This window comes from Ambystoma mexicanum, chromosome 2q (assembly GCF_040938575.1).
Source record: "Ambystoma mexicanum isolate Mex_15411 chromosome 2q, UKY_AmexF1_1, whole genome shotgun sequence".
Classification (NCBI taxonomy): Eukaryota; Metazoa; Chordata; class Amphibia; order Caudata; family Ambystomatidae; genus Ambystoma; species Ambystoma mexicanum.
Window position 1 is genome coordinate 337,007,038 of NC_090924.1, and position 24,032 is coordinate 337,031,069.

The 24,032-nt window shown below is 47.2% G+C and overlaps 1 protein-coding gene and 1 pseudogene across 6 annotated transcripts in view; both read right to left on the minus strand.

Annotated features, from left to right (window-relative positions):
- The window catches only part of CASKIN1 (CASK interacting protein 1), a 1,401,469-nt gene that overhangs the window by 462,676 nt on the left and 914,761 nt on the right, over nt 1-24,032 (minus strand). For 4 of the 6 annotated variants that reach the window (XM_069647341.1, XM_069647340.1, XM_069647337.1 and 1 more), the window contains exons 9-11: nt 14,094-14,188; nt 7,504-7,621; nt 5,428-5,529 (exon numbers count right to left, since the gene is read on the minus strand). In XM_069647341.1, the coding sequence (XP_069503442.1) occupies nt 5,428-5,529; nt 7,504-7,621; nt 14,094-14,188 (315 nt within the window). Of the gene's footprint in view, nt 1-3,628; nt 3,842-5,427; nt 5,530-7,503; nt 7,622-14,093; nt 14,189-24,032 lie in introns of all 6 variants that reach the window. The other 2 variants (XM_069647342.1, XM_069647339.1) reach the window with 2 other exon arrangements.
- On the minus strand, nt 8,751-10,985 carry LOC138570328 (transcription elongation factor SPT5 pseudogene; annotated as a pseudogene).

A 24,032-nucleotide genomic window follows, 5' to 3' on the forward strand; every position in this document is an offset into this window, starting at 1 on the left:
CTTGGATTATCCGAAGGATCGCACACCGCATCTGAACCCTCCCCACATCATGCAGACAAAGCACTCTGGAACTGATATCACCAGGTAAAAGACTCTAAACAAAGCAGCCAGGATTGTAAACTCTATGAAGAGACCAATCCACTCTGGCAGATTGCATACTTAATGGGGGTTGACCCTCTCCTCCCTACTGAATCATTTGGACTGCCCCAAGTGCAGATAAAGAATTCCAAGAAAGCAGCAAGCCCTTCCCTGCAACCAAAAATCCCAGAGCAGGATTTGGGGTGATCTGCTATTTGGACAAGACCTACCAAGCTGAGGCCACTGGCACTTACAAACTTGCTCATTGCTGGTGACAGCCCCTCTAACTGCTCTCTGGCAACTATGATGTCTGGGATGTGCAGAAAAAGGCTCTGCCACTTTTTCGAGCTGCTGCAAGCATCTGGAACAGCCTTTGACACTCACTGATCTCATTGCCGACTCAACCTGCTGCTGACAGCCAACCAGACCCACCCAAAGCAATCGACTCACTCTCCTCAAATGCAGCCCTTCTTTTTTTGGTACCACAGTACTATTGTTGTTTGGATTGCTTCTGTGCTAGCTCACATGGCTCCTGAAGAGTATAGTCTGCCTTCATGCCACGTTATCAAAAGAGGTGTCCTGCTGTTCCGATATTACCAAATGATTGGGATGACGGCTGGTTTAGTAGAAGTGTGGGGCTGAGTAGGAGTTTTATCCACATCCCATCTCTGTACTCTTGCAGAGCAGTATTTGTTTACTCACAATGGGTAGAGCAGAATTGAGGTAATGGATCACTTCTTGGGGCTAGATCATCAGACAAAGAAGAAGAATGAGAAGATCAGTAAGTGATTCAGATGCTTTCAGTGCATTATATAAGGGAAAATGCATTGTACAATTTCCTAGATATAGTGGATGCAAGTTCCATAACCCTACTGCTGACACAGAGAAGGTATGAAACCCCTGCATAGTGTTCTGAAGTTATGGATGGCCAGATGTCACTGGTTGAGGAGTGAAAGCTTGGATTGGGCAAGCACTTCTTGCTTTTTGTGTGCAGAAATTGCTTAGAACAGAAAGCCAAAAGAATAAATGGGAGATGTCAGTGGGAGAAAAAGTGGATGAAAATAAGGCAAAAATATGAAATGCCTTAATGCACAGGTAATAGGTTAGAGCTATTAAAAATACAGAGCGGCATGGTCTGCTTGGCTATTATCAGAAAACACAATAACACCCATGTTTAACTGTCATCCTTATGTTGTACATGGTGACCACCTACACGCGCCAGCTCAGTACCTTTCAGGATCCAAAAACCTATGCGAAACGGATTGAAGCCAATGCGTTAATTTCAGGTTGACCTGTGCCAGAACTCTCAAAGAGTTTGGCCACACAGGAAAAATTGTGAAATAGGGCATAAACGAGTGCAGTAACCAGATTCCAATGATATCTTAATGTTTTTCTAGAAAAAGACCTGACCATCCATCACTTCTTTGTTAGGGTCAGATCTGGCAAAAAATACATGGCGAATGTATTGTATATATGCGCCCTGATATTTTAAGGAATTTCCATTCATTCATGCTACATCAACTACCATGTTACCCTTGGAAGTGGAAAAGAGGTTCCAGAGTGCTGACCACAAAGGCCAAGAGAGATCACAGAGTGGGCTCCTGGTGCAATATCACAACTGCAAATAAGAAAAATAGAGATGGGGATCCTGCCCCTCTCAGAATCAGAGAGGATTCACTTTGATGCACTTACCAAACAGAAAGAAGTGGTAGCTGAGGCTGATTGTGAAAGATAATGTCTAAAGGAAGTCGTCATCAGCAAAAATAAAGATATGGCGATGCCAAGAAATGAGCAATGGCAGGCGATATATATCTCCTCCTGGTTGCACAGGGACTTCTGCCAATAACATTGAAGAGTCATTCGATCTTCTGGAGCCAATCAAATGCATAATGAGGACCTCTGCACCTGCCTTCTCCCATGTGAAGAATTTGAAGATCATCTCTGACCCTGTTAGAAAGGTTTTGCAAATCTAGGGGGAAATGGTCCACAACAAGTATGAACAATCCCCACCTCAAAACGCCTGTAATCTAGAAAGATTATACCCAGGCGTGTCTGTTAAAAAATGCTATGCATATTACGCTATCTAGTTGTAGTTCTGCAGAATTACAACTCGTTCACTTCAGAACTGACCTCTTGTCCTGTGGCAAAAGAAAAGAAAAATGTAGCCATCTATATAGTTTGAAAATATAAATTTAGCTCGCTATCCAGGCTGTGTTCATTAGGCAGAAACAGGTAGGGGGACATGATCAGCTGTCCCACAAATTAAAGTGAGTAAGAATTGCAGGAACCTTGGCAATCGGAATCTAAGATCAGAAGAGATTAAAGATTGGCTTCCACCCTTGGGGTAAGTGCCAGTCAATCAGTTGACCAGAAACATGGGCTAAATCCGGCTATAAAGACCTGCATTCCATCCCGGACAAGTGCCTCTCTGGTAGGTCTGACATAGCCAGTTCCCCAGGTTCACATTCCCTCTTTGCCCTACGTATACCCATCTTGCCCTCCCGCCACCCCCTCTGCCTCTCCCTCCCTCCAGGAACACCACACCATGGCACGTTCCTCCACAGCACTTACCTCCCTTACTTCTATTTCCCACCTTCATACTCTCGACCAGCATTGCCATGGAAATAGCAAAGGGACTTGCAGGGACTTCCCTTCAGTATTTTGAGCAGCCATTTAGGTTTGTAGTTTGTTTTAAGGGATTTAATGGCATTAAGGGATCGAATGGCATGAGAGTAGGGTTACATAGCTGGTGATGCTTATAATGATGATAGTTTATTAATAACCTGAGGTTTCTAAGCACGGACTCGGGGATCGAACCTGGGGTGCTCTTTCGTCTTGCATCCAAGGCGAGCACGTTGCCCCTGGGCTTTCCTCCCTAATGTAAAGCCAGATACTCAGCGCAGCTGGTGTCCCGTTACCAGCTGCAAAAGCCTTACCCCCCACGACCTTTAACGCTAAAGTATTCATAAGCGTAAAGGCTATCACCCTTAATGGAAGTATTTGAATATTCGAATAATAATATGATGACAATTCCAAACAAAGAGTATTTTAAAAATTAAGTGTAGCCAGAATATTGGGGGCTTGTGTAGCACAACCAATTACACCCAAACTTATCTCCTACTATTTCACTGTGCGCATTATGTACTCCTGAGTCAAAAGACAGCAACCAAATAAAGTTGAGTATTAAACGATTGGATGATTTTAGCTACTGAGGCCTTCAGGCGCGTTGTGCTCTGTAAGAAGTTAATAACATAACATAACATGACAGTGCAAGCAAAGGGAGGAAACGCTAACAATGCTTGCTTCTCTCCCTGCGGGTCCCCCCACTATTTTCTGCTACTTTTGCAAACGCAGCCATTATCCCAAATGACTAATTGCATTATCAACGAATATTTGGTTAATGTGAGACGTGAAACATGCCCCCATACGTTGCTTGCCCGCCTCCTGCGCCGTGCACCACATCAGTCGCCCAGGAGGCCACAGTAACACACAAACATAAAGAGAATGAGAAATAATAAATGAATGCGCACTCAAAGTCAGCAGGAGCTACCTGAACGGTAGCGGAGCTCGTCCCCCGTGCTACGGGGTCTGTGGTAACCAAAGGAACTGAAAAGAGGCTGGTGGGAGTGAGGCGGCGGTGCTGGCGGCGGCGGCAGCGCGCAATGGAAGGCAGGGTGCGCGTCGCCGTTTATCACTGCTGCCCCGTAGGCCGTGAGCTGTATTTTGTGATACTGCTGGTGGCAAACAGTGGCGTTCCATGAACCTGATGACAAAACATAAAATGGGAATGAAACAAATGAAAGCAACTCAAAACAAAAACTGAAAATACAACTGAAAAAAAACACAACAAAAACTGCACAACTTAAATGAATTCATGGCATGGATAGCTGCTGTATTGAGTGAGTTAAGCTTGTGCACATGATCAGGCGACACACAGAAGTTGCTCGGTTCAGCCCTTGTTTCATATTGTGCCAAATTGCTTGCGTGTACATTTTGCATGCCAGCTCCAGTCGTGACAATTTAGCGCACCTCCATGAGCTTCCAGGCTGCCCAGCACATGCCTGCTCTGCTATGATATGCTATGATTTGATAAGCCATTTATAACACGCCTGTACACAAGTATTTCTAGGCGCCAATGGTGGATGTTCTATGGCCATCTCGGAGCTGGCATCAACACACATTGGCAATATCTCATGGGCTTATGTGCAGAACTATAACATTTCCTTCAGTCATCCACAGACCGCACACCGCCGATGAAATTGATGATTTGGGACGTATATGTTTTTCATCAGAGTGTTTTTCTGAGCTACTTTGTGTCAGGAGGCTTTTCACCTCCAGAAAGAATGGGCTCTCGGCAGCTAAAGTGATATTAGACAATCTATGGCTTTTAGGGCTCAGTGCCAAGAAGGGGGGCGAGGCAGGTTTTCAGGATTATTCGACAGCTAGCAAGGATATCATAAGAAGAAATAAACAAATACTGCATGTCTTGCAGAATTTTTTCTCCAAGAACTGAGCATAGGGTGCAGTGCAAAGATAGATCTGTCCAATTTGTGCTTTGAGAGTTTCATTGTCAACTTCCTGTAAGAGCTGCTGACTGATTCCCTTCTGCAGGAGTTCTAACCAACTAAGCACTTCAGTTTACTAGACCCTTGCAAGGCAATATGTAAACTATGACCAAGTACTCACCTGTAGAGTGGCCTCTAGTGGTGCTGTTATATCCATAGAGACAAGTAATCCATCACTTACCAATCATGGGACAGCCCATCGCTATAAGGTGGCAACCATTCTGATCGCACCTGTAAGAGGACCCGCAGCCCTCACATTAGGCAACCCTCTCCAGTACACCTGTGTGAGAATGCTCCCAGTGGCTTGGCTAAGACAGCCCCTGAATAGCTTGATTCTCGGAGTGCACTCCATCTTTTGGAAGAGTTAACCATCCCAGCTTTTATCTCTGGGTCTTGGATCAATAGACTCCCGCGAAAGTCCTGACAAGAGATGAAAAAAGGACACTACACCCAGAGGAAGCAACCACTCCAACTCTCGACTGTATAGGAACATAACCATAATATGCAGAGGGAACAGCCACTCCAATCTTCACCTAATGGATGGCGCCATATTACTAGGAGGATATTTTCACCCATCGGAGCATCCAATCTTCACCTGATGGATGGTGCCATATCACTCGGAGGATATGTTCACCCAATGGAGGATACAACTTTACTCAGGTATACCTGCTCAAGCCCTTCTCTGCAGTAGGGGGAAAGTATCCATAAAATATGATAATCATAACAACACTCATCTGTGGAGTAAGACCGCACCACGGTAGGAGACAGCCATGCTGGTCCTCACCTGTACGAGGACACACCATCGCTCGGAGGAGACAACCATTCCAGCCCTCGCCTGCAGAAGAGCACCACATCGCTTTCAGGAGACAGCCACGCCAGTCTTCACCTGTAGGAAGACACCACATCATACGTAGAGGACACACACTCCAGCTCTCGCTTGTAGGAGTATAGCACATCGCTCCGAAGAGACAACCACTCATCATGCAGTGCTCATCTGCAGGAGGACACCTCATTGCTCTGTGGTGGCTGTGCAAGAGTGGCCTATGGAGAGTAAAGGCCTGTCTGCTCTATCTGATGCCTAGCCAATGCCTGCCGCCATTAGCACACCTCTAATTCCTTCTGTGCTAATGTGTGTGGAAGGGTGGCCTGGTAGAGGATCCGATCAAAATCAAAGGAGGGCAGCAAACAGGCCAAAGCCAAACAAAAAAATGAAATCAACTTGAAACCAAACAAGAATAAAATAGAAAAGCTAGGAATGCATGCCAAGACCATTAACCAATGCTGTCAATGTTGTTATCATCACTAGTCTGATGTATTGGACTCTTTTAGCATTCAGAGCAGAGTACTTCTGTAGGTGGCAGGAGTAAATCACCCCATGCCAATGACAGCTTCAGGAATAGTTCACTACTGCATGTGGATTCATCTGCCCACCACCCTCCCCCAGGAGAAAAAAACACAACCCTGTACCGGGACCTCAATGCAAACAGCAACTCTCTGCGAGGAAGGAGATGGCCTGATGCTATAGCTCAGTGCAATAACCCAGGGGGTGCTTAACAGACCTAAGGAAGCAGTACCACCAAAAGCCACGGAAAAAACACAAACTCACTCTTTTCGGCCCTGTTCTGCAACACGTTGCACCCGAATCGGGGCCTCTGTTTAATTTTCAGATAGCAGTATTACAATTGTTTCATTTATCATCAATAATTCAGCTACCTCCACCTGTGTTCCGACGCCATCTCTCCCAGTGTTTTTAAAAGGATACTGGTTTGTACAAAACCCAATAGTACTGTGACCAATTTAGGAGGGTATTCACAGAGAGAATATATTTGAGGGAACATAAGCCCAAGCAGTAACATGTAGGGGGTACTGGGAAGAGTAGCAGGCACATACATGCTAATGTTGCTCCTACTACGGATGAAGCTCGTTTTTGGTGATACTGCTGCTTTAAGCAAGACTCACGATGACAAGGAAGGGGTTTAGGGGATGCAGAGGTTTTCCAGCGCCAGTGGATAATGTATCTTTTCTTGTACACGAGTATTCGGCTGGGAAACACTCCAACTTAAAAAGAGGTAGGAAAATAAGTAAAGAGTGAGAATAATAAGCAGTCACTGTTCCCCGAGGAATCAAACACCTCATTATTGCCAACGGCAACCACTGGACCAAATAGAACAAACACAGGCGCTGGAAGATCCCATCAAACTCACATTGAGACATACAGCCAGCTCTCTGAGATCACTTACAACCTCACGCTAGTTGAGGGGTGGAATCCATCGGGAACAACCTGACCGCCACCATTTCTACAGCGTGGGATTCTTCCCTAGGGATTCTGATGACTCCCTGTATGATGCAGTATTAGGCACTGGAATCCGGGTGTAGCCCGAGTTCCCGTGCCTGACATCACACCATGCAGTGAACCCACCGCAATCTCTGCCCTCCGCAGCTGCGCACACTATGGATATTAGCAATGGCAGCCGTCATGAAAACAGATGGCGGACGCAATTACAATGAATTCATATTGATTGTGCATGCTTTTCATAGGTAGGGAAAAAAACATGCACAATCTGCATGAATCCAGCCTCTCCGCCGCAGGATGGTGACGCCACAGAGCGCATGCGGATTACCTGAACGGAGCAGGGAAAAACCACAAAGCAGATTTTCCACCAGTGTCCCCATTCCGTGTGGAGAAGCCTTTGCAGAATAGTGTGGACCATGGCACAATCACGGAAACATTGTTTCTGCATCCACACCATTCTACTCCCTCATTAGTATGAGGGTGCTAGTAGGTGTCTGAGAGCTGACAGGAATAATATACAACGTGTAACATTGGTAGACATCTATGTAAACAGAGTCGAGTATTTGCCTGTGCGCTTGCTGATGGCCTCCACCAAGCTGGAGGGGAAGTAGCCCACTCGGTCATTGCCAGTTCTATTATCGTGGATGCATCCTTTCCAGCGGCCGTCTGGGTGCTGCTCCAAGACCTGCCAAAGAGGACAGAGAAGAAGACTTGTTAGCTCTCCTGGAAAACATCTGCATGCCACAGACCATGCCTAGACAGCAACTGTGGTCGTACATAGCAGGGTATCTGAAATGCGGGTCAGAGACGGGCAGAGCCACTGCTGGCCTTCCATAATTGAGTGACTCATTATAAATTTCAATTCGATAGCTTTATTCGGCATAACAAACTTTAGCATAAATTCAATTGAAAAATTATACAAAAAAACACAATAAATTAGATATACATATGTTAAAAAAAGATTGGAATAAAAACACATGTTAAACAGTGGAGAAAAAACAGAACAAATCCTGGAGTCCTACTAGAAATATTTTAGCATTTTCATCCAATATCACTCATTATCAAAGATAGTGGAGTAGCTACTCAGACACAACAGCACCCTCTCATTTCCATAACCACAAACAACCACAAACACACGATGTGGTGTTAATTGAGAGCAGATTAAACAAACTCTGCAGACAAATAGCAGATTAAGATGTATACGCAATATAAATTAACCAGTGTTGTAGAATTAAAATAAAGAGCCACTGGTTATTTTTGTTCTGTACCTCATAAGTCCTTTCTGTCTCTGCAATAACATTCATGGGAGCTGAAGCGCTATTTTGTATCTGTGTAGTGTCTTTCCTTTCTTGCATATTAGAGCAACATTGGATAACTTTGATACAAAAGACCTTGCATATTACTAGATCCGTCTTGGTTGGGCGTTTCTTCATTTCTAGCTTTCTGACCCGATTTGAAGCTAACCTATGAACTTTCTTCAGCTAATATTACTTACCTTACACTCTTCATCTGCCTTTTGATGTTTTGAAAAGGAGCTTTAATGGCTGGGTCTGCCTAACGCACATAGGGGGGAAGTGTTCATTTAGGATACTGCTAGAATTCTGGTGGACAATTCTGTTGTGTTCTTTATTAGGGGGCGTGAGGCCCAGGCTCTTCACAACCTCCCTGTCTCTTAGCGCCACATACAAATAAACATGGAGTAATAGACGTATGCAACCTTCCTTTATTTCCCATTACAGTCTCTGTCCCGGCCCTAGTAGCCCCTCCTCTCCCTGCCTCCCTCAGCACCACGCCTCGTCCTTCCTTTTGCTCCCTTAAGGTGGTCTTCTGTTTAAGGAGGATGTCCTTAAACACTCTACAACATCTTCCCCCTGCTTATCATCATTGTGGGCTTCTGCTATTGCTTCCTTCTCGTGGTCTTCTGGGTACTTGTCGTGTTCTTTTCCTTGTATCTTTCCTCCCTCTTCTGCCCCATTCTGGAGAGCGGTGCTTGGGTTGTTGGGATCCAAAGCACCACTTTGCGCTGGTATTCGGATGTCATCGTGGAGAGGAGTTTGTGAGCCATAAGGAGGTATCCGACTTTCCTCATGAACAGACCCAGATGCATACATGTGTGTTTGGGATCTATCCCAAGTATGTCCATGGGTAGACGTCATTCCACTCGGACGTCTCGCCCCAACTCTGGTGAGTCGTTCGCGATCTGCTGAGATGGTCCGACAAGTGCAGTGGAGCTTGACTCGAGCCATGGATTCCGTGGCATCTTTCACAACACTGATGTACCCTTTATAGGGTCGCTGAAAGATGCGCATGGTTTGCCCAAACAGATCGTTGTCTTTCTTCCTGGTCACAGCCTGGTGTTTTGTGGTTACCACTTTCCCATGCATGTTCAGGGTCTGAAAGGTCTCTTTCTCTCCAAACAAACAATCCCTCCTACAGTCTGTGGGTCCAGCTGCACAAATTACCTCCACTCGTGTTGACCACCACCCTCTACCCCAGATGCAGTCTCTGAGCACAGCTGCACGGCCCGAGGTAGCACCTTCAGCTCGTGCATTGTGAGATCTGAAAACATGATAACAAGGTTATCTTCCATTCACACTATCAGTCCTGTGTCCCTCTCGTAGCATCCATCAATCAATTTTGCGTGATCCTTCATCTTGAAGTAGATCTGCAATTCCTGGGCTGGAGACTCCAAAATATCCTTCCGATCCTCATTCTTGTGGCATGGTGGTGAGTTTACTGCCATCTACACTCAGGATTCTACCCTGGAGGTTGATCAATTCACCTTCACAGACTTCCAGATTGTGCCCTGGCTGCAGAGTATGTTTGCGTTCCTTTCCTGTGGCTTCTCTTACCACCTTTAAGTCAATCCCTTCTGGTTGGTCCTCAAACCTCTCCAGTTCAGACAGGGTGGGGTTCACACCTTCAGTACTAACAGCTGGCATGGCCACTCTCTTGAATAGGAAGCCTTTGCATCTATACGATTGACCACAAGGATGAGGACGTCTCCTTCAGAGTTGACTTCTCCACCTAGAGGCATAATCTTTCTGGGATCAGAGAGCATCTGTTTGGGTCTCTTAAGCCTATTCCTTTTTTATACTCTGTCTTGCATTGTTGTCTGAGCTTTAATTCTCTTGTAGTCGGCCCTTAGCATCATCTTTCTAGAGATGGTGCTTTGGCTTGGCTCCACATAATCTGCCCGAGGTATATTGTTCCTGTGGATCCCATGTTTAAGCCGCAACCGACTTGTGCTTCAAACTAGACACCTCCTTCACCACGTTCAGTCCCTCTGTCATCTTCTTGCTCTGCACCATCTGCTGGTTCCAGAAGCCCATGGGCAGGTCTACCACCAACAATTGCTTTCTTCACATTGGTTTGCTTGTAGGCCACAACAGCAGCGACGTCTCTGTGATCTGGTAGGCAGCGAACTTCCTTTTCAGTAACAAGACAGTTGCACGTACCCCACCAATCTTGCACTGCACGGCCCAGAGATTAGGATCTTTGACTCCAGGCAGTATCTGCTGCTGCGTGATGTCATCAGACAGCTCTTTCGACCCACCGTGGACATGTCCTCTCACTGAGGACTCTGCATATTTCTTTGTGCCATATTCTGCCACTACCTCTTCCCGTTGAACCCTCCAAACATTCTGTCGCTTGCGTGTCCCAGGCCGATCTTCGTTCACCATGGCCTTGTCACTGTTGGATGCCCTGGTCTCTTCTTTTCCATGAATCTGCTCCGTTTCACCCTCCCAGTGATCTTCAGTGTTGTTGCACTTGTCATCCACTTCAGCTTCATACAAAATGGATCCGCCGTGACGTGGTTTCTTCCATGGCCGATCACTGTCACCTTCTTCCTTAACGTCATCTGCTTCTTCAGCCTCGTCTGCCTCTTTGGCTTCCTCTGCACCATTTTCCTCAGTCGCCTTTTCATCAGCATTTTCACTGCCTGCTGCAATCACACGTCCCTCTTCCACCTCTTGTTCATGATCGTCTGCCTCTACTAGCCTGCTGCTTTGCCCACTCTCTTCCTCTGAGAAGTTGCTGTCCGGCATCTTCTAAGCTTTCTGCCCCAACCCGTATCTCTGTGTTCCACCTCCGGAGTGTCGCTCACAGCAAACGCACTCTACCACTCCTTTTGCTCCCGTCCTTCATTCCGTTGTGGGTCTCCTGACCTTTCCTGTGACCCTACTTTCTTGGCTTTCTTCTCCTGTGGTCCTCCTTTCAGGGTTTCCTTCTGTTATGGGTTTTCTGACCTTTCCTGTAGTCATGCTTCAGTGGCCTTTCTCTTTGTCTCTTCATACATCGCACCCTTGTGTTCATGCTCACTTGGCACTATTTTCCCTTTTACTGTCCTTGTGTGTGTGTGGCCCACTTCCTCTGGCGTAAACCTTTTCTTTTCTCTAGGGGAGTTGCTAGGTCTGGAAATGACCCGGGGCTACGCTGATGTTGGAACTGTTGGGACTGGGGGCTTGCTAGTCTTTTGGCTGTAGCTCCTGAGATTCTATCAGTGGCTACAACCAAAAGATCAGGGGCTATAGCCCCCTTAGCCCCCCCTAGCAACGCCCCTGCTTTTCTCATTCTATGTTTCTGTCATTCTGTTCTTAGCTTTCTCTTTATTTATTTTTCTCTCGTGCTCGTGTCTTCTCTCATTTTCATTTGCTATCACTTCATACTCTTGTGGCGCGCGATAGAATTCCTGTTGACCACGCCTTTCTCTTTCTGAGTCTACTACCTTCCCCGGCCAGTAGAGCTCCTTTTATGCCTGCCGGTAAGCAGAGCTTCACGGCTCCTTCAGTTGTTCACTACATAGTGGGATGCACCAGCGTATTTCTGGCCCATGCTGTTCCCTGTCAACTGTGCTGGGTGTGTTCGTGGGTCACTTGGGTCTGCAGCGGCTCCCTCGCCTGGTGTTCTGATCCTCAGCAGCACGTCCGCTGCTCGCTCCGGTCAACTCCCGTCCCAACACGGGATAACGCTGCGTCCCTGACGGTGTTTCAGAGGCTTTCTTCGAGGCCGCTGTGCTAACGAGCACACACAGGTCATCCCTTTCGTCGCCAGTTGTGTTCTTTATTAGGGGTGTGAGGCCTAGGTACCTCACAACCTCCCTGTCTCTTAGTACCACATACAACGGAACAGAGCCAAAGACATATGCAATCTTCCTTTATTTTCGTTTGTAGTTTCTGTCCTGGGCCCTAGTAGCTCCTCCTATTACTCCCTCATCCCTGTGCATCATCCTTCCTTTCCCTCTCTTAAGGTTGTCTTCTGCTTAAGGGGGACTGTCCTTGATCGCTCTACAACAAATTCCAAATCTGCAGGACTCCAATAGGACAAGAAAAGGTGAAGAAAAGTCTAAATTTCAGGTTCCTGAACCACACAGGCCTCTGTCTAGGAAGCAGTGCAAAGTAATGATTGGTTGAGGTCATGTTCACACCTCGGAATTGCACTAGGTAAGTTGGGAAGGGTGAGCAGAAGTGCTTCAAATGAAGGGTGCTTCCCTCCTCCACTCACTGCTGACCAGGTAGAAAGGAGGAATCTAGTAGCAGGGGGTGTGGGTGGCAGCAGGGGGGATTACAGCATGTACAGAGGCAGAGATGAAGGTTGGTTAGGGTATCCGATGATTGAAGGATGGAAAAGCATCGGGGTCGGCAGCCATTGCCTCACCAGATAGTGTGGAATACGATACCCTTGATCCATCACCCTGTACTATGCTTGTTTAGGCTGATGGGAGTTGTATTCCAAAACATCTGAAGAGCCAAAAGTTGCAGACCATTCGCTTTGGATGACGGAGGCAACGCTAGAAGATGCAGGTGGAATAGCTTTCATGATTGTATGGACTTGAAGGTTTGGTAGATGGTGGGAAAGGTACAAAAAAGTGTTATAAATACCTCCCTATTTTTAAAACGACACCTAATTATAGGTTCGGATCACATGGGAGGGGGCACAGAGAGAGCCCTGCATAGGTTTAAATCTGTGAAAGTGTTCCTCTTAACATTGTTCTATGTGTCAAATTTTTGTACGCACTCTCTTCTCTCTGTAGGATCATGGCACCCTTCACTGATGATTAATTTCCACAAACTCATCTGATTCCGTGCTAAATTAAAGTCTAAATGCTGGGAGCTTAGAAGGAACAAAGTTTGCAGCATTTTCTTTCAGATATTGATGGGTACGTTGAATGTCACTGGTTTAAATCGCAGAAGTGCTGATATGGACCTTCCTCTTTCCAGGGTTTAGCTCCGGGGTCTGCAGCGTGTGGCTCTCCAGGTGTTTTGGACTATGAACCCCATGATCCCTCACTATTGACAATGATGGTTTGGGCATATGGGAGTTGCAGTCCTAAACCTCTGGAGAGCTACATTTTCCGGACCAGTGGTCTAGCCAATGAATCCCAATAAGCTTGGCAGAGAAACACCTGCTGTTCACTTACTGTGCTCTGAAAGTGCAAAACCTGCGGCAGTAGGCACTACATAAAATGCATTTTAGTTATATTATTGTTTTTCTTTTTTTTTAACGAAACATTCTTCTTTTAACAATAAAAGGAATGAAGCAGAGTCTGAAATTCAACAATGTAATACATGCATTCACACGTTACAGACTTTCAAATTAACAGAAGGCGGGTCTGGTTTTGTGACGACGGACATATCATTTCTAATCTTATTGCCTGGTCACTATAAGTAGGTATTGCTCTTTCGTTTCTCCAAGAGTTCACCAATGGTGCAGTCAAACTCTTCCCGTTTCTAACAATAACTTATGTACCCAAAATAATTCCATGCATTATAAAATCTGACGTCTGACCACAACTTGTACAAGTCAGCACGATTCCACTTATGCCGAGTTAAACGAATTCTCTGATAATTGTCCTTATTTTCTGCAACACTGCTAATAAATAAATAAATCTGTAATGACACGTTTAATAGCAAAGACCAGTCTCTGAGCACAGGGCCGGATCCGCACCTGTGTCGCTCTGCATGGCCTTGCTTCCAAGACAAACACGTTGCCTTTGACCTATCCTCTCGGCCCCCGCTAGTGTGCAAGTGGATGGCCCAGCTATCCATTACTCTTCAATTGCTTACAACTTTATACCAGATGAACTAGTGTCTGTTACCTAAGTTCTGCATCTATCCTCTTGATTTGACTTGCGCCCTATAGGGAATGTCACTTACCGTGATGACATCCCCGGCTTTCACGTTCAGGCTGGTGAGGTCATAGTTGTTGCAGTAGTCCTTCACAGCCCTGACCTGCAGGGCGGCCGAGGCATCTGCAGAGAAAAGAGTCATCAAAGGAAGTCACTCATTTAGGCACTCGTTCACAAGAGGCTTTTCTGCACAACCAACACTCGTGGCTTGGCTCACTAAATTTGGCTTGGTATCTCGGTAGTAAATCCACCGAACTGTATTACCGTTACCACCACTTGGTCCATTGATATTACTGCTGGATTACAAGTGGTGGTAGGCGGCGTTAAGACTCCAGAGGGGATTTTGGCAGTATTGCCATCTGCAGTAATTCCACCGGTGGTAATGTTGCCAGAATTGTCATATTGTGGCGGTAAGGTGGTAAAATTACCTCCAGCTCTTAGCTGGAGGCTTTTCCACTTCGTCACCGCTATACTCGTAGTTGGGTGGTGCGGTAATGCGGCAGTAACTACTACCTCTGCATTTTTACCACACCACCCAGCCACTACTGCCAGATGAGCTGTCCTTGACTAACCCATGTGCTGACAACTTAGTACTACCCACATTGCTGTCCTTAGTACTGGGCTGCTGTCAGTTCGTAAGTAGGTTTATAATTAAGGCTCCGTTTTCCGTTTTTACTGATTTTTACACATAAATACAGACAGAAATCCCTATTTTTCCTTTCAGTATTTATTTGCAAAAAATTGGTAAAAATGGATTGGCATGACTCTTGGTTGGGCCTTTACGATGTCCATCATGAGTTACAGGTCAATGCCTATGCAACGTAACATAACTAAGAGATTGAAAAAAGACTGTATTGAATTCCTTTTTAAGTTGTTAAGATGGCTTGCACGTATGCATAACTTGACTTTGGGCCTCATTACGACCCAGGCGGTAAGTTACCGCCTGGGCCGTGACTTTACCACCATGGCGTAAACTACGTTTACACCATGGTGGTTGGCGGACTTACCGCCCCATTCCGAGGTTGGCGGGGCGGTAAGTCCCCAATCCCCATTTACCCTTCCCCATTCCCATTTCTGCCCCATAGGGCATAATGGGAGTGGGGAAGGCGTTAATTACGCCACCGTAAATTACGGTGGCGTAATTAACATCAAGGTCCCTTAGCGCCATGGATTTTAACACCTGCTAAAAGCAGGTGTTAAAAGCTCCATGGCGCTAAGGGACCTCGTAATCAGGCGGTAAGGGTCGGCGCTGTTTACGCTGCCGTAAACCCCTTACCGCCTGGGTCGTAATGAGGCCCTTTGACTTGTTGTGCAAGAACGCAGCTCTAGGAGCTTCCCATATGGGTATTCAAGTGCTAATGTGTTTTTTCATGTAAGTAAAAGTGGAAAAATATCAGTTACAACTTATTTTAGTACGTAGAAAAAAAACCTGTGGATAAATACAGATAAAATGTCCCAAAAATTAATATGGATAAATACAGGCAATAACAGTGCAAAAAGATATGCCAAAAAACCGGAAGCATTGGTTATAATGTTATCCCTGCTATTTGGCTGACAGCACCTGTTATGGAGGCACATATATGGTACTCTTGGAACTTGACCAATTATAGGTGACACATAGAGATACCCTCAATACCAGACGTATCCCTCCTCTTGATCTTATTCTAATGTGTGAAGATGTGCACAAAAACTTAGCCCAATGTATTTTCCTGATTTTAGTGTGCCATTGTGTGACGAATCAACTCCCGGGGCACCAGTGGTCCAGGGATGAATATCGGTTTCTAAACCATCAATCATCCCCACACCTCTAGTACACCAGAAGGGATCCGAACAGATTGGAACACAGGTAAATTATAAACCTCCTTGTCCAATTTTTGGTAACATGGACGGAACGGCAGGCTTATCTCTGCAAGGTCATGGATCGTTGTTTAGTTGCAACACAGTGAAAATACAATTATTACCCAATGATAAAAGGGTCTGTCCAGTCAAGGTTGTATTAAAATATCTACTTCATTATTATTACAACAGACAGTTATAGTACACAACAAAATACAACCCACCCTGTAAAGGAACACAGAGGACAGACACTTTCACAAAGGAAAGGGATGCACTCTGGATACTGACAGGAGGGTGGTCTGTAAAGCAAACAGACTTAACTGTTCGGGGTTATTTGGTTTCAGCACCAAGGGAGCAAGGGGCCATAAATAGCACTAAGGGCCTTCGGAGAAGGACCAAGGGGACAGAACCACAATGTACCCGGTGCTTGAGATGATCTTGATTCTCGACAGCGTCGAGTCGGTTCCAGGACGCTTTGCAGCCCCTGAGACATAGTTCAAGACAGCAGACAGCTGAGGGTATCAGGTGGCAGGCAGTTCGGCAAGCGAGGCTGGACGTACGGCTGCAGGCTGGCCTACACAGTGGTTCTGGGTCAAGAATAACTGCCTCTGTGCTGGTTGGCGGATCTGGAGCGCTGGTCGAGGCGTCTCAGATGGCTTTAGTGACTGCAGCGTGACAACAGTCTGTGGCACAGCTGGTCGTGGTTCGAGGGCTCAAATGCCTCGAAAATGTCCTTAAAAGATGGATGCTGGTTGATTCTTGTTGTGGCATTCCTCCTAGCTTCTTCGCAGGTCTTGTGTAATCTTTTAAGGCCGACGGCCCAAAGCTGAGGAGAGTGTTTGAAGGCAATGGCCTTGTCCTTTGTTCAGAGACTCTCTGGCACTTCCCACCTAGGAAGGTTGCTGGCAGAGCCTAGCAGGGCACGCTGTGTGCTGACTGTTTACTGGTTCTGGAGCTGCTGGATGGGTCCTCTGAGTCCAGTATCTCCCTCTGTTCCCTGGGAGATGCTTAGGGAAGGGATCTTGCCTCCCTCTTGGAAATCCTGGCCTTACTTCACTGGCGGAAGCTGTAAGGCAGACTGTACCTTCAGCCAGGGTCTGAATGAGTCCTTCTTCTTACTCCTTTTGAAGTCGTCTGATGATCTGCTAAGTGAGGAGCTCAGCCCTCCTTTAAAGTCAAATGGGCGCCAGTGATTGGTGCAGGCTAAGCCTACCTTAATGAACCATTCCTGGGACCCTACCAACAATCTTCTGTTATGCGTGGGGTCAGGACCAGAGTGCTTTGCAACAGGAAAAGGAAGAGGTGACAACATGTACTCCAAAGTACCACCCATCTTCCTCTCTGTTGTAGATCAAAGTGTCTCTCTGGTTAACTGAGCCCTCTGTGGCTCTTGATCAAAGCGCAGGTCTCCCTTGAAGTTTGTGGTGAGAACAGACTTCTGTCTCCCTCAAATCACATACTTCGTCCCTCTGAATGGGGTCTACTCTGCAGGGGTTGTCTACGGTAAATAGTGGACCCAGACATGCCATTCACTGTCCTTCATACAGGGGTGGGAACTAGCTTCAAGTTGACACATTGCATATCCAAGAGGTATTAGTCCTGCCTTCCTCTTCTTCATTCTGCGGTCAAGCCTGACACAGGCCTGTTCCAATAAACTCCTATTAGTGTGCGCTGCCATCAGCAGTGTAGACAATAGGAAGGCAAATCCATGGATATTTTAATTAGGCTGCCCATTGCTGGAGGAAGGTGTCACCTTCCTCCTTCTTGAGATGCTTTGATGTACCTGTGGCTGTCACAATCCAGCTGAACATGACAGTGGAGGACGGCGCCGGTAGGCTGTGTCTTCCCGGAGTACACGTGACTATGCGTGCGGTGAGCAGGGAAAATGTGTGCGGAATGGCCTTAAACATTTTCGGAGGTTGATCTCCCATCATTCATTTTCATTTCCAAAAAATCCAAAAAGATCAGGTGAGCACAAACTCCCCATGCGGATGGTCGAATTCCTCACATACTGCACGTTCCTGTTCCTGGATGCATGAAAAGTGCCAGATCCCTGTGACTTGTGCTTCAACGTTGTGTTTATTTTTAATAGTTGGGACACCCACTGAAGCAGTGTTCGCTATGCAGCCTTACCGATTACCACACAGGTACTTTTTACAGATGGCGACTTGTGTTTGTTTTGTATTTATTTGAAGAATAGGGATGTCAATTTCTAAATGATTTACAATAACACATTTACAAACATGGAGTCATCCCCCTGAAGGGTTCCTATACATTGGCACAAAAATGACAAGTGGTGAGCTAGTTTATTATGGTGTGAAGAAAGTGGACCAGACAGAAAACAAAACAAACAGTAAGAAACAGGCGACTTACAAAGATGACATTAACCTAGGGGGCAAGTGCTTCAAACTAAAGAGGAGTACTTCACAAATATACACAATTACATTAGCACTCTGCTCGGGGGAGACATCCAATCAGCTGGCTAGGAATGTGGGCTGAAACAAACAAACTCAACCTGTGTTCCAAGCCGCCTGATGGCCGTTCCCCCGGGCGACATTTTGCCCGCACCCCTGTACATCTTTTTAAATGACCCCCCACTTACCTCATTGTGCCGGCGACAGAACTCGCAGCCGCCACCACTTCCTTCTTACTTAACTTCTGCATGAGGCTGCCATGAAAAAGGAAGAGGGACTCCATACAGTGCCCCGCCTTCCCTTTCCATGGCGGCCGTCTTTGAACCGTTTTTTCATTCCGTGAACGGGATTCCGTAGGGCGACCCGTTCACAGAACGTAAATACTTTCAATTAGCCCCGTCCCAGCCCATGGTACAGGTGCTAATGGCGTTAATCACCCGTTCCAAGTTCACTTTGCTCGGGCCTTTAACCTGGGCTGCTGGACCATTACCACCCATTCCAGTCCTTGGAACGAGTGATTAATGCCACATTATTACATTATTATGACTCCCGGAGGGAGTGGTGAGGGCAGGTAGGGAGTATGGGGAGAGGTCAGAGGGAGCTTTCTCAAGTATTTGAAGTTTATGCCGAGCTTTGAAGAGATCCACAGTTTGGCTGGCTGTGATTCTAATGGTCAGTGCACTCCAATAGAGCCGTGTGAGTAGGGAGAAAGAGTGGAAGCAAGAGGAGGCACAGAGGGGCATGGGACAGTGGGATTGAGGGCAGAGGAGAAATGGTGGGATGAAGATAGTGAATAGACAGAGATACAGAAAGGTACTGAGGAGCAAGCCCATTCATCGCTTTGTAGACTAAGAGCAAGAAAGCAGTTGTGCATGGAGAGCCAACCAATATGGTGTTTGTGGGCAGAAAAGGAGGAGGAGCTGGGTAGGTCATAGGGAGTGCAGCTAAGTTCAGGACTTTGTTTAGGTGTAGGAAGGACAAGAGTAGGCATGAGCAGTAGTTGAGTTTGCTGAGCATGAGGGTGGATATTAGAGTTTTCATAGAATAGTGAGTGAGAAAGAGACATCACTTTGTTTCAAAATTCACTAGTGCATACTCCATGGACTCCACGTGTAACCCATGTTCATTTTGAAGGGATTGTGTCCTCCGACGTATTCCTTATCTTAGATATCTCTTTCCGACTTTGCTGGCCTCGGAAAATTTTTCTCTAGAGGGCGCTGCGCGTCGACGTCCGCTGAGTCGATGTCCCTCGACAGCCGCCGTATCGACGTCGACGGCATCCTGCCTATAAAGGCTGTGCGCAGCGTCCGTTGCTCAGTTCCGTTTTTCCGTGCTTACTCAGTGCCTCGGAATATCATTGCTCAGTTTTGTAGAGAATTTATCCTATTTCCTCGAGATATTCGATCCATACTCGATGGCTTCTTCGTCGGAACCGACGACCCCTCGGTCCGGCTTCAAAAAATGCCGAGACTGTGGGAAAAAGATGTCGCTGACTGACCCTCACAGAGTTTGTCTGTGGTGTTTGGGAGCTGAACACCATTGTTCGGAGTGCGAGGACTGTATGTCCATGACAGCTAAGGCCCTGAAGGAGCGTAGGGGGAAGCTGGAAAAAGGTAAGACTTCAAAAGCTTCTTCTTCCTCGACAAAGTCGAGACATTCGACTCCTCGTCACTATTCGCGCTCCAGGTCTCGGAGTGGGTCCCATCACTCCTCGAGATCGAAGCACTCGAAGAGGAGACGTCGAAGATCCCCTTCTCCGTCCTCCTCTTCCTCTGTTTCTCCAAAGAGAATCCCTTGCCTCACGAAACATAGTTCCCCGGCTGAATGGGAGGAATTCCGCAAAAATATGATGAGCGTCTTCGAGAAAGCGGCCTCGACCCCCTCGAAGACTGCCGAGAGCGATGCTCTGGTCGAAAGACCCGAAGGTCAAAAACGCCGCGAGTCGCAGCACCCGGCGAAGGAAGCTTCTCGAGCGCGTCACGAACCCTCGAGTAAAGCTATGACCTCGAAACCTTCTTCGACGCCGTTGTCGAAGGGACCTTCGACACACGGGTCTGTCGACTCGACGCCATCTTCGACACCGGCGTCGACGCCAAGGAAAGTCACGGTTGCGGCGCACCCAGTGGCTATCCCCAGGTCCTCGATGACGATGGCGTCGAGATTGTCGACTTCCTCGAGCAGAATCCCAATTCTATCGAGGACCTCGAGGCCTCCGCCTTTATTTTCAACACCACGCTCGAAGCCTTCGACGTCGGCGTCGACATCGACGTTTTCGAGGCCGATTACAACAAGTATGGCACCCTCTGCCTTGGAGATGGGTTTCACACCCTTTGTGAGTTCAGAACAATTGAGAACTATGTCCTCAATTATGGAAGAGGGAGAACTATCTGACCAAGAAGAGACATTTGAGTTGCAGGGACCTGCAACCCCAGTTCAAGAGGAGTTATCCTCAGAAGAACGCAGGTTAAAGGATCTCCATGATTCCTTACATGAGGCAAGTGGGTTAGACACTTCCCCTGAGGTGGAGTTCGCTAGGCCAGACCCGGGGGAGCATGCTGAAACCCCCTATAGAGACTTAATGGCCAGGATCACAGAATTTATGGGGTGGTCAACACCTTCACAGGCTTTCCAACAAGATGACCTCACAGATATTCTTGATAAAGGTCCACAGGAGGATCCTGTAGTGCCTTTTCATAAAGCTCTTCAAAGGAAAATCATGACAAACTGGGAAACCCCAGATGTCGTCCCGGCAGTAAATAAAAAACTGTCTACTAAATACAGGGTATCTTCTGCAGACCCGGAGTTTTTGTCAAAACACCCATCCCCAGAAAGTCTGGTGGTACAGGCAGCATCTTCTACTGACATCAAGACTGCTTACCCTACCGTCCCACAGGACAGGGACGATAAGAAATATGATGCTATGACAAAGAAAGTTTTTTCGGCATGTAGCATGGCGTTAAAATCTGTTAATGCTACTTGCACCCTTGCTAGATTCAGCCGTACACTTTGGGAGTGTGCTTCTACAGCGGCTGACTGCATCCCGGAGGGAGAAGAAAGGGAGGCGTTCCTAAATATCATACAGGACGGTAAAGACGCTATGTGCGAATCCCTCCAGACGGGCATTGAATTGGCTGATAGTATCAGCAGAGCAATGGCAGCAAATACAACAACCAGGAGATTCGCTTGGTTGAGAAAGTCTGGTTTTGCCCCACATGTGCAAGCCAGGCTCTTGAACATGCCATTCGATGGCTCTTCTTTGTTTGGGAAAAAGGCGGATGACAGTTTAGAAAAACTGCAAACATCAAAGGCAGCAGCAAAATCCCTAGGTGCTGCAATCCGTCAGACACCTTTTCGTCCCACAGGAACCTCTGCGAGAGGCAAGTCCTTTCGCTTCTACTCCGCATTCGGAAGAGGTAGAGGACGACCGGCTCAAAGGGGACTAAGAAGAACTACCCGAGGTGGACGGGGTAGATATTCAAAAGCCGCCGCAACAGCAGGTGCCTCTTTACCATCGGCATCTGCATCAGCCGCCCCAAAACCACGCTGAGGACTTCCCTCACAAGACACCTGTAGGAGGCAGGTTAACTCAACATCTGGCGGAATGGCAGGCTATCACGTCAGATGCTTGGACATTGGAGACAGTTGCACAAGGTTACTGCCTGCCTCTCCTACGCATACCTCAGAGTCATCCACCGGGGATCAGCTCTCAAAAAGCTCCAGATCCGCTCCTCTTGCAGGAAATTTTAGACCTGCTAGAGAAAGGTGCCATAGAACCGGTACCTGTAGCGGAGAGGAACAAGGGCTGGTACTCCCCTTACTTTCTCATTCCAAAGAAAGACGGAGGACTGAGACCCATCTTGGACTTGCGAGAATTGAACAAATTCCTCAGGAAAGACAAATTCAAGATGGTAACTCTTTCTCAGATCCTTCAGGCCCTTCAGTTCCAGGACTGGTTGGTATCTCTGGACCTTCAGGACGCTTATTTCCATGTGCCTATCCATCTCAAACACAGGAAATACCTGAGGTTCGCAATTGGCAACTCTCATTATCAATTTTGAGTGCTGCCATTTGGGCTGACCTCCGCCCCGAGGGTCTTCACCAAGTTAATGTCGGTAGTGGCTGCAAGTCTAAGGAGGGAAGGGATTCACGTCTACCCCTACCTGGACGATTGGTTGATCAGGGCTGTATCTTCGGAACAAGCTCAGATCCAGCTAAATCACGTTTGCCACTCCCTTCACAGACTGGGCTTCTCCCTCAATTTAAAGAAGTCACAAATGATACCATCGCAAAGACTCCAGTTCATCTGAGCGATCCTGGACACTTCCCTGGGAAAAGCCTCGCCACCAGAGGTGAGGGCTCAAGATATTCTACAGATGGTTACCAAGTTCCAAAATGCCCAACGTCTCCCAATCTTCGACTTTTTGAGGTTGCTAGGCCTCATGGCATCCTGCATTTTCCTAGTGCCAGAGGCTCGCCTGAGAATGAGATCCCTCAAGTGGGCACTGAGAACTCAGTGGTCACAATTCTCAGGAAGAATGACAGATCTTCTTCAGGTTCCCGACAGGGTGGCTCGAGACCTTCAGTGGTGGGCCTGTCAGGAGAACATTCTGAAAGGAGAACAGTTTTGGCAACCCTGGCCGGAGATAACAGTAGTCACGGATGCCTCACTCACCGGGTGGGGAGCCCACGCCAACGACTTGACCATCAGCGGTCGTTGGTCTCCATCGGAGTCCAGAATACATATCAACCTGTTAGAGCTGAGGGCCATCAGACTTGCGCTGAAGGCGTTCCTGCCATCTGTACAAGGGAAGAATGTCCTGATAATGACGGACAACACAGTGGCCATGCATCACCTCAACAAAAGAGGAGGCGTAGGATCACTACCTCTGTGCAGAGAGGCGATGCAGCTCTGGTTTTGGGCAATCCAAGAAGGAATCTCTCTATCGGCAGTTCACCTAGCCGGAGAGAAGAACTTGACAGCGGATGCTCTGAGCAGGCAGAGCACAGTCTCCCACGAGTGGGAACTAGCTCAGGAAGTCCTTCAAGAGATCTTCGCCCTTTGGGGAACCCCTCAGGTGGATCTGTTTGCCACCAGTGTCAACAGGAAGTGCGATCTGTTCTGTTCAAGGGAATTTCCCCCGAGAGGAGCTCTGGGAGACGCGTTCATAGTGGACTGGGAGTTTCCGCTTCTGTACGCGTTCCCACCGGTCCCTGTCATTCCTCAAATGATCAGGAGGTTGAGAAGATTCTGGAAAACCATGATCCTAATTGCCCTGGATTGGGCCAGGAGAACGTGGTACCCGGACCTTCTAGACTTGTCCATCTGCCCTCCAATTCGACTTCCACTCAGAGAGAATCTACTCTCACAGAAGGGAGGTCAGGTTCTCCATCCAGACATCAAAACCCTCAACCTTCACGCTTGGCTTCTGAAAGGCTGAGGTACAAGGATTGGGACCTCCCTGATGATGTTATGGAGGTGTTGCTTTCGGCAAGGAGGCCAGCAACAAAGGCTTTATACCGCTGCCGTTGGAACAGATTTTGCAGCTGGTGTAGAGAAAAGAATATCGACCCCTTTTCATGTGGTACACCAATGTTTTTGTCCTTCCTACTCTATTTGGCGAATTCAGGCCTTCAAGTTGGCACCATAAAGGGCTATCTCGCAGCGCTATCCATCTTTAAGCGCACTGCGGAAGAACCATCCTATTTCAAGTTACCCT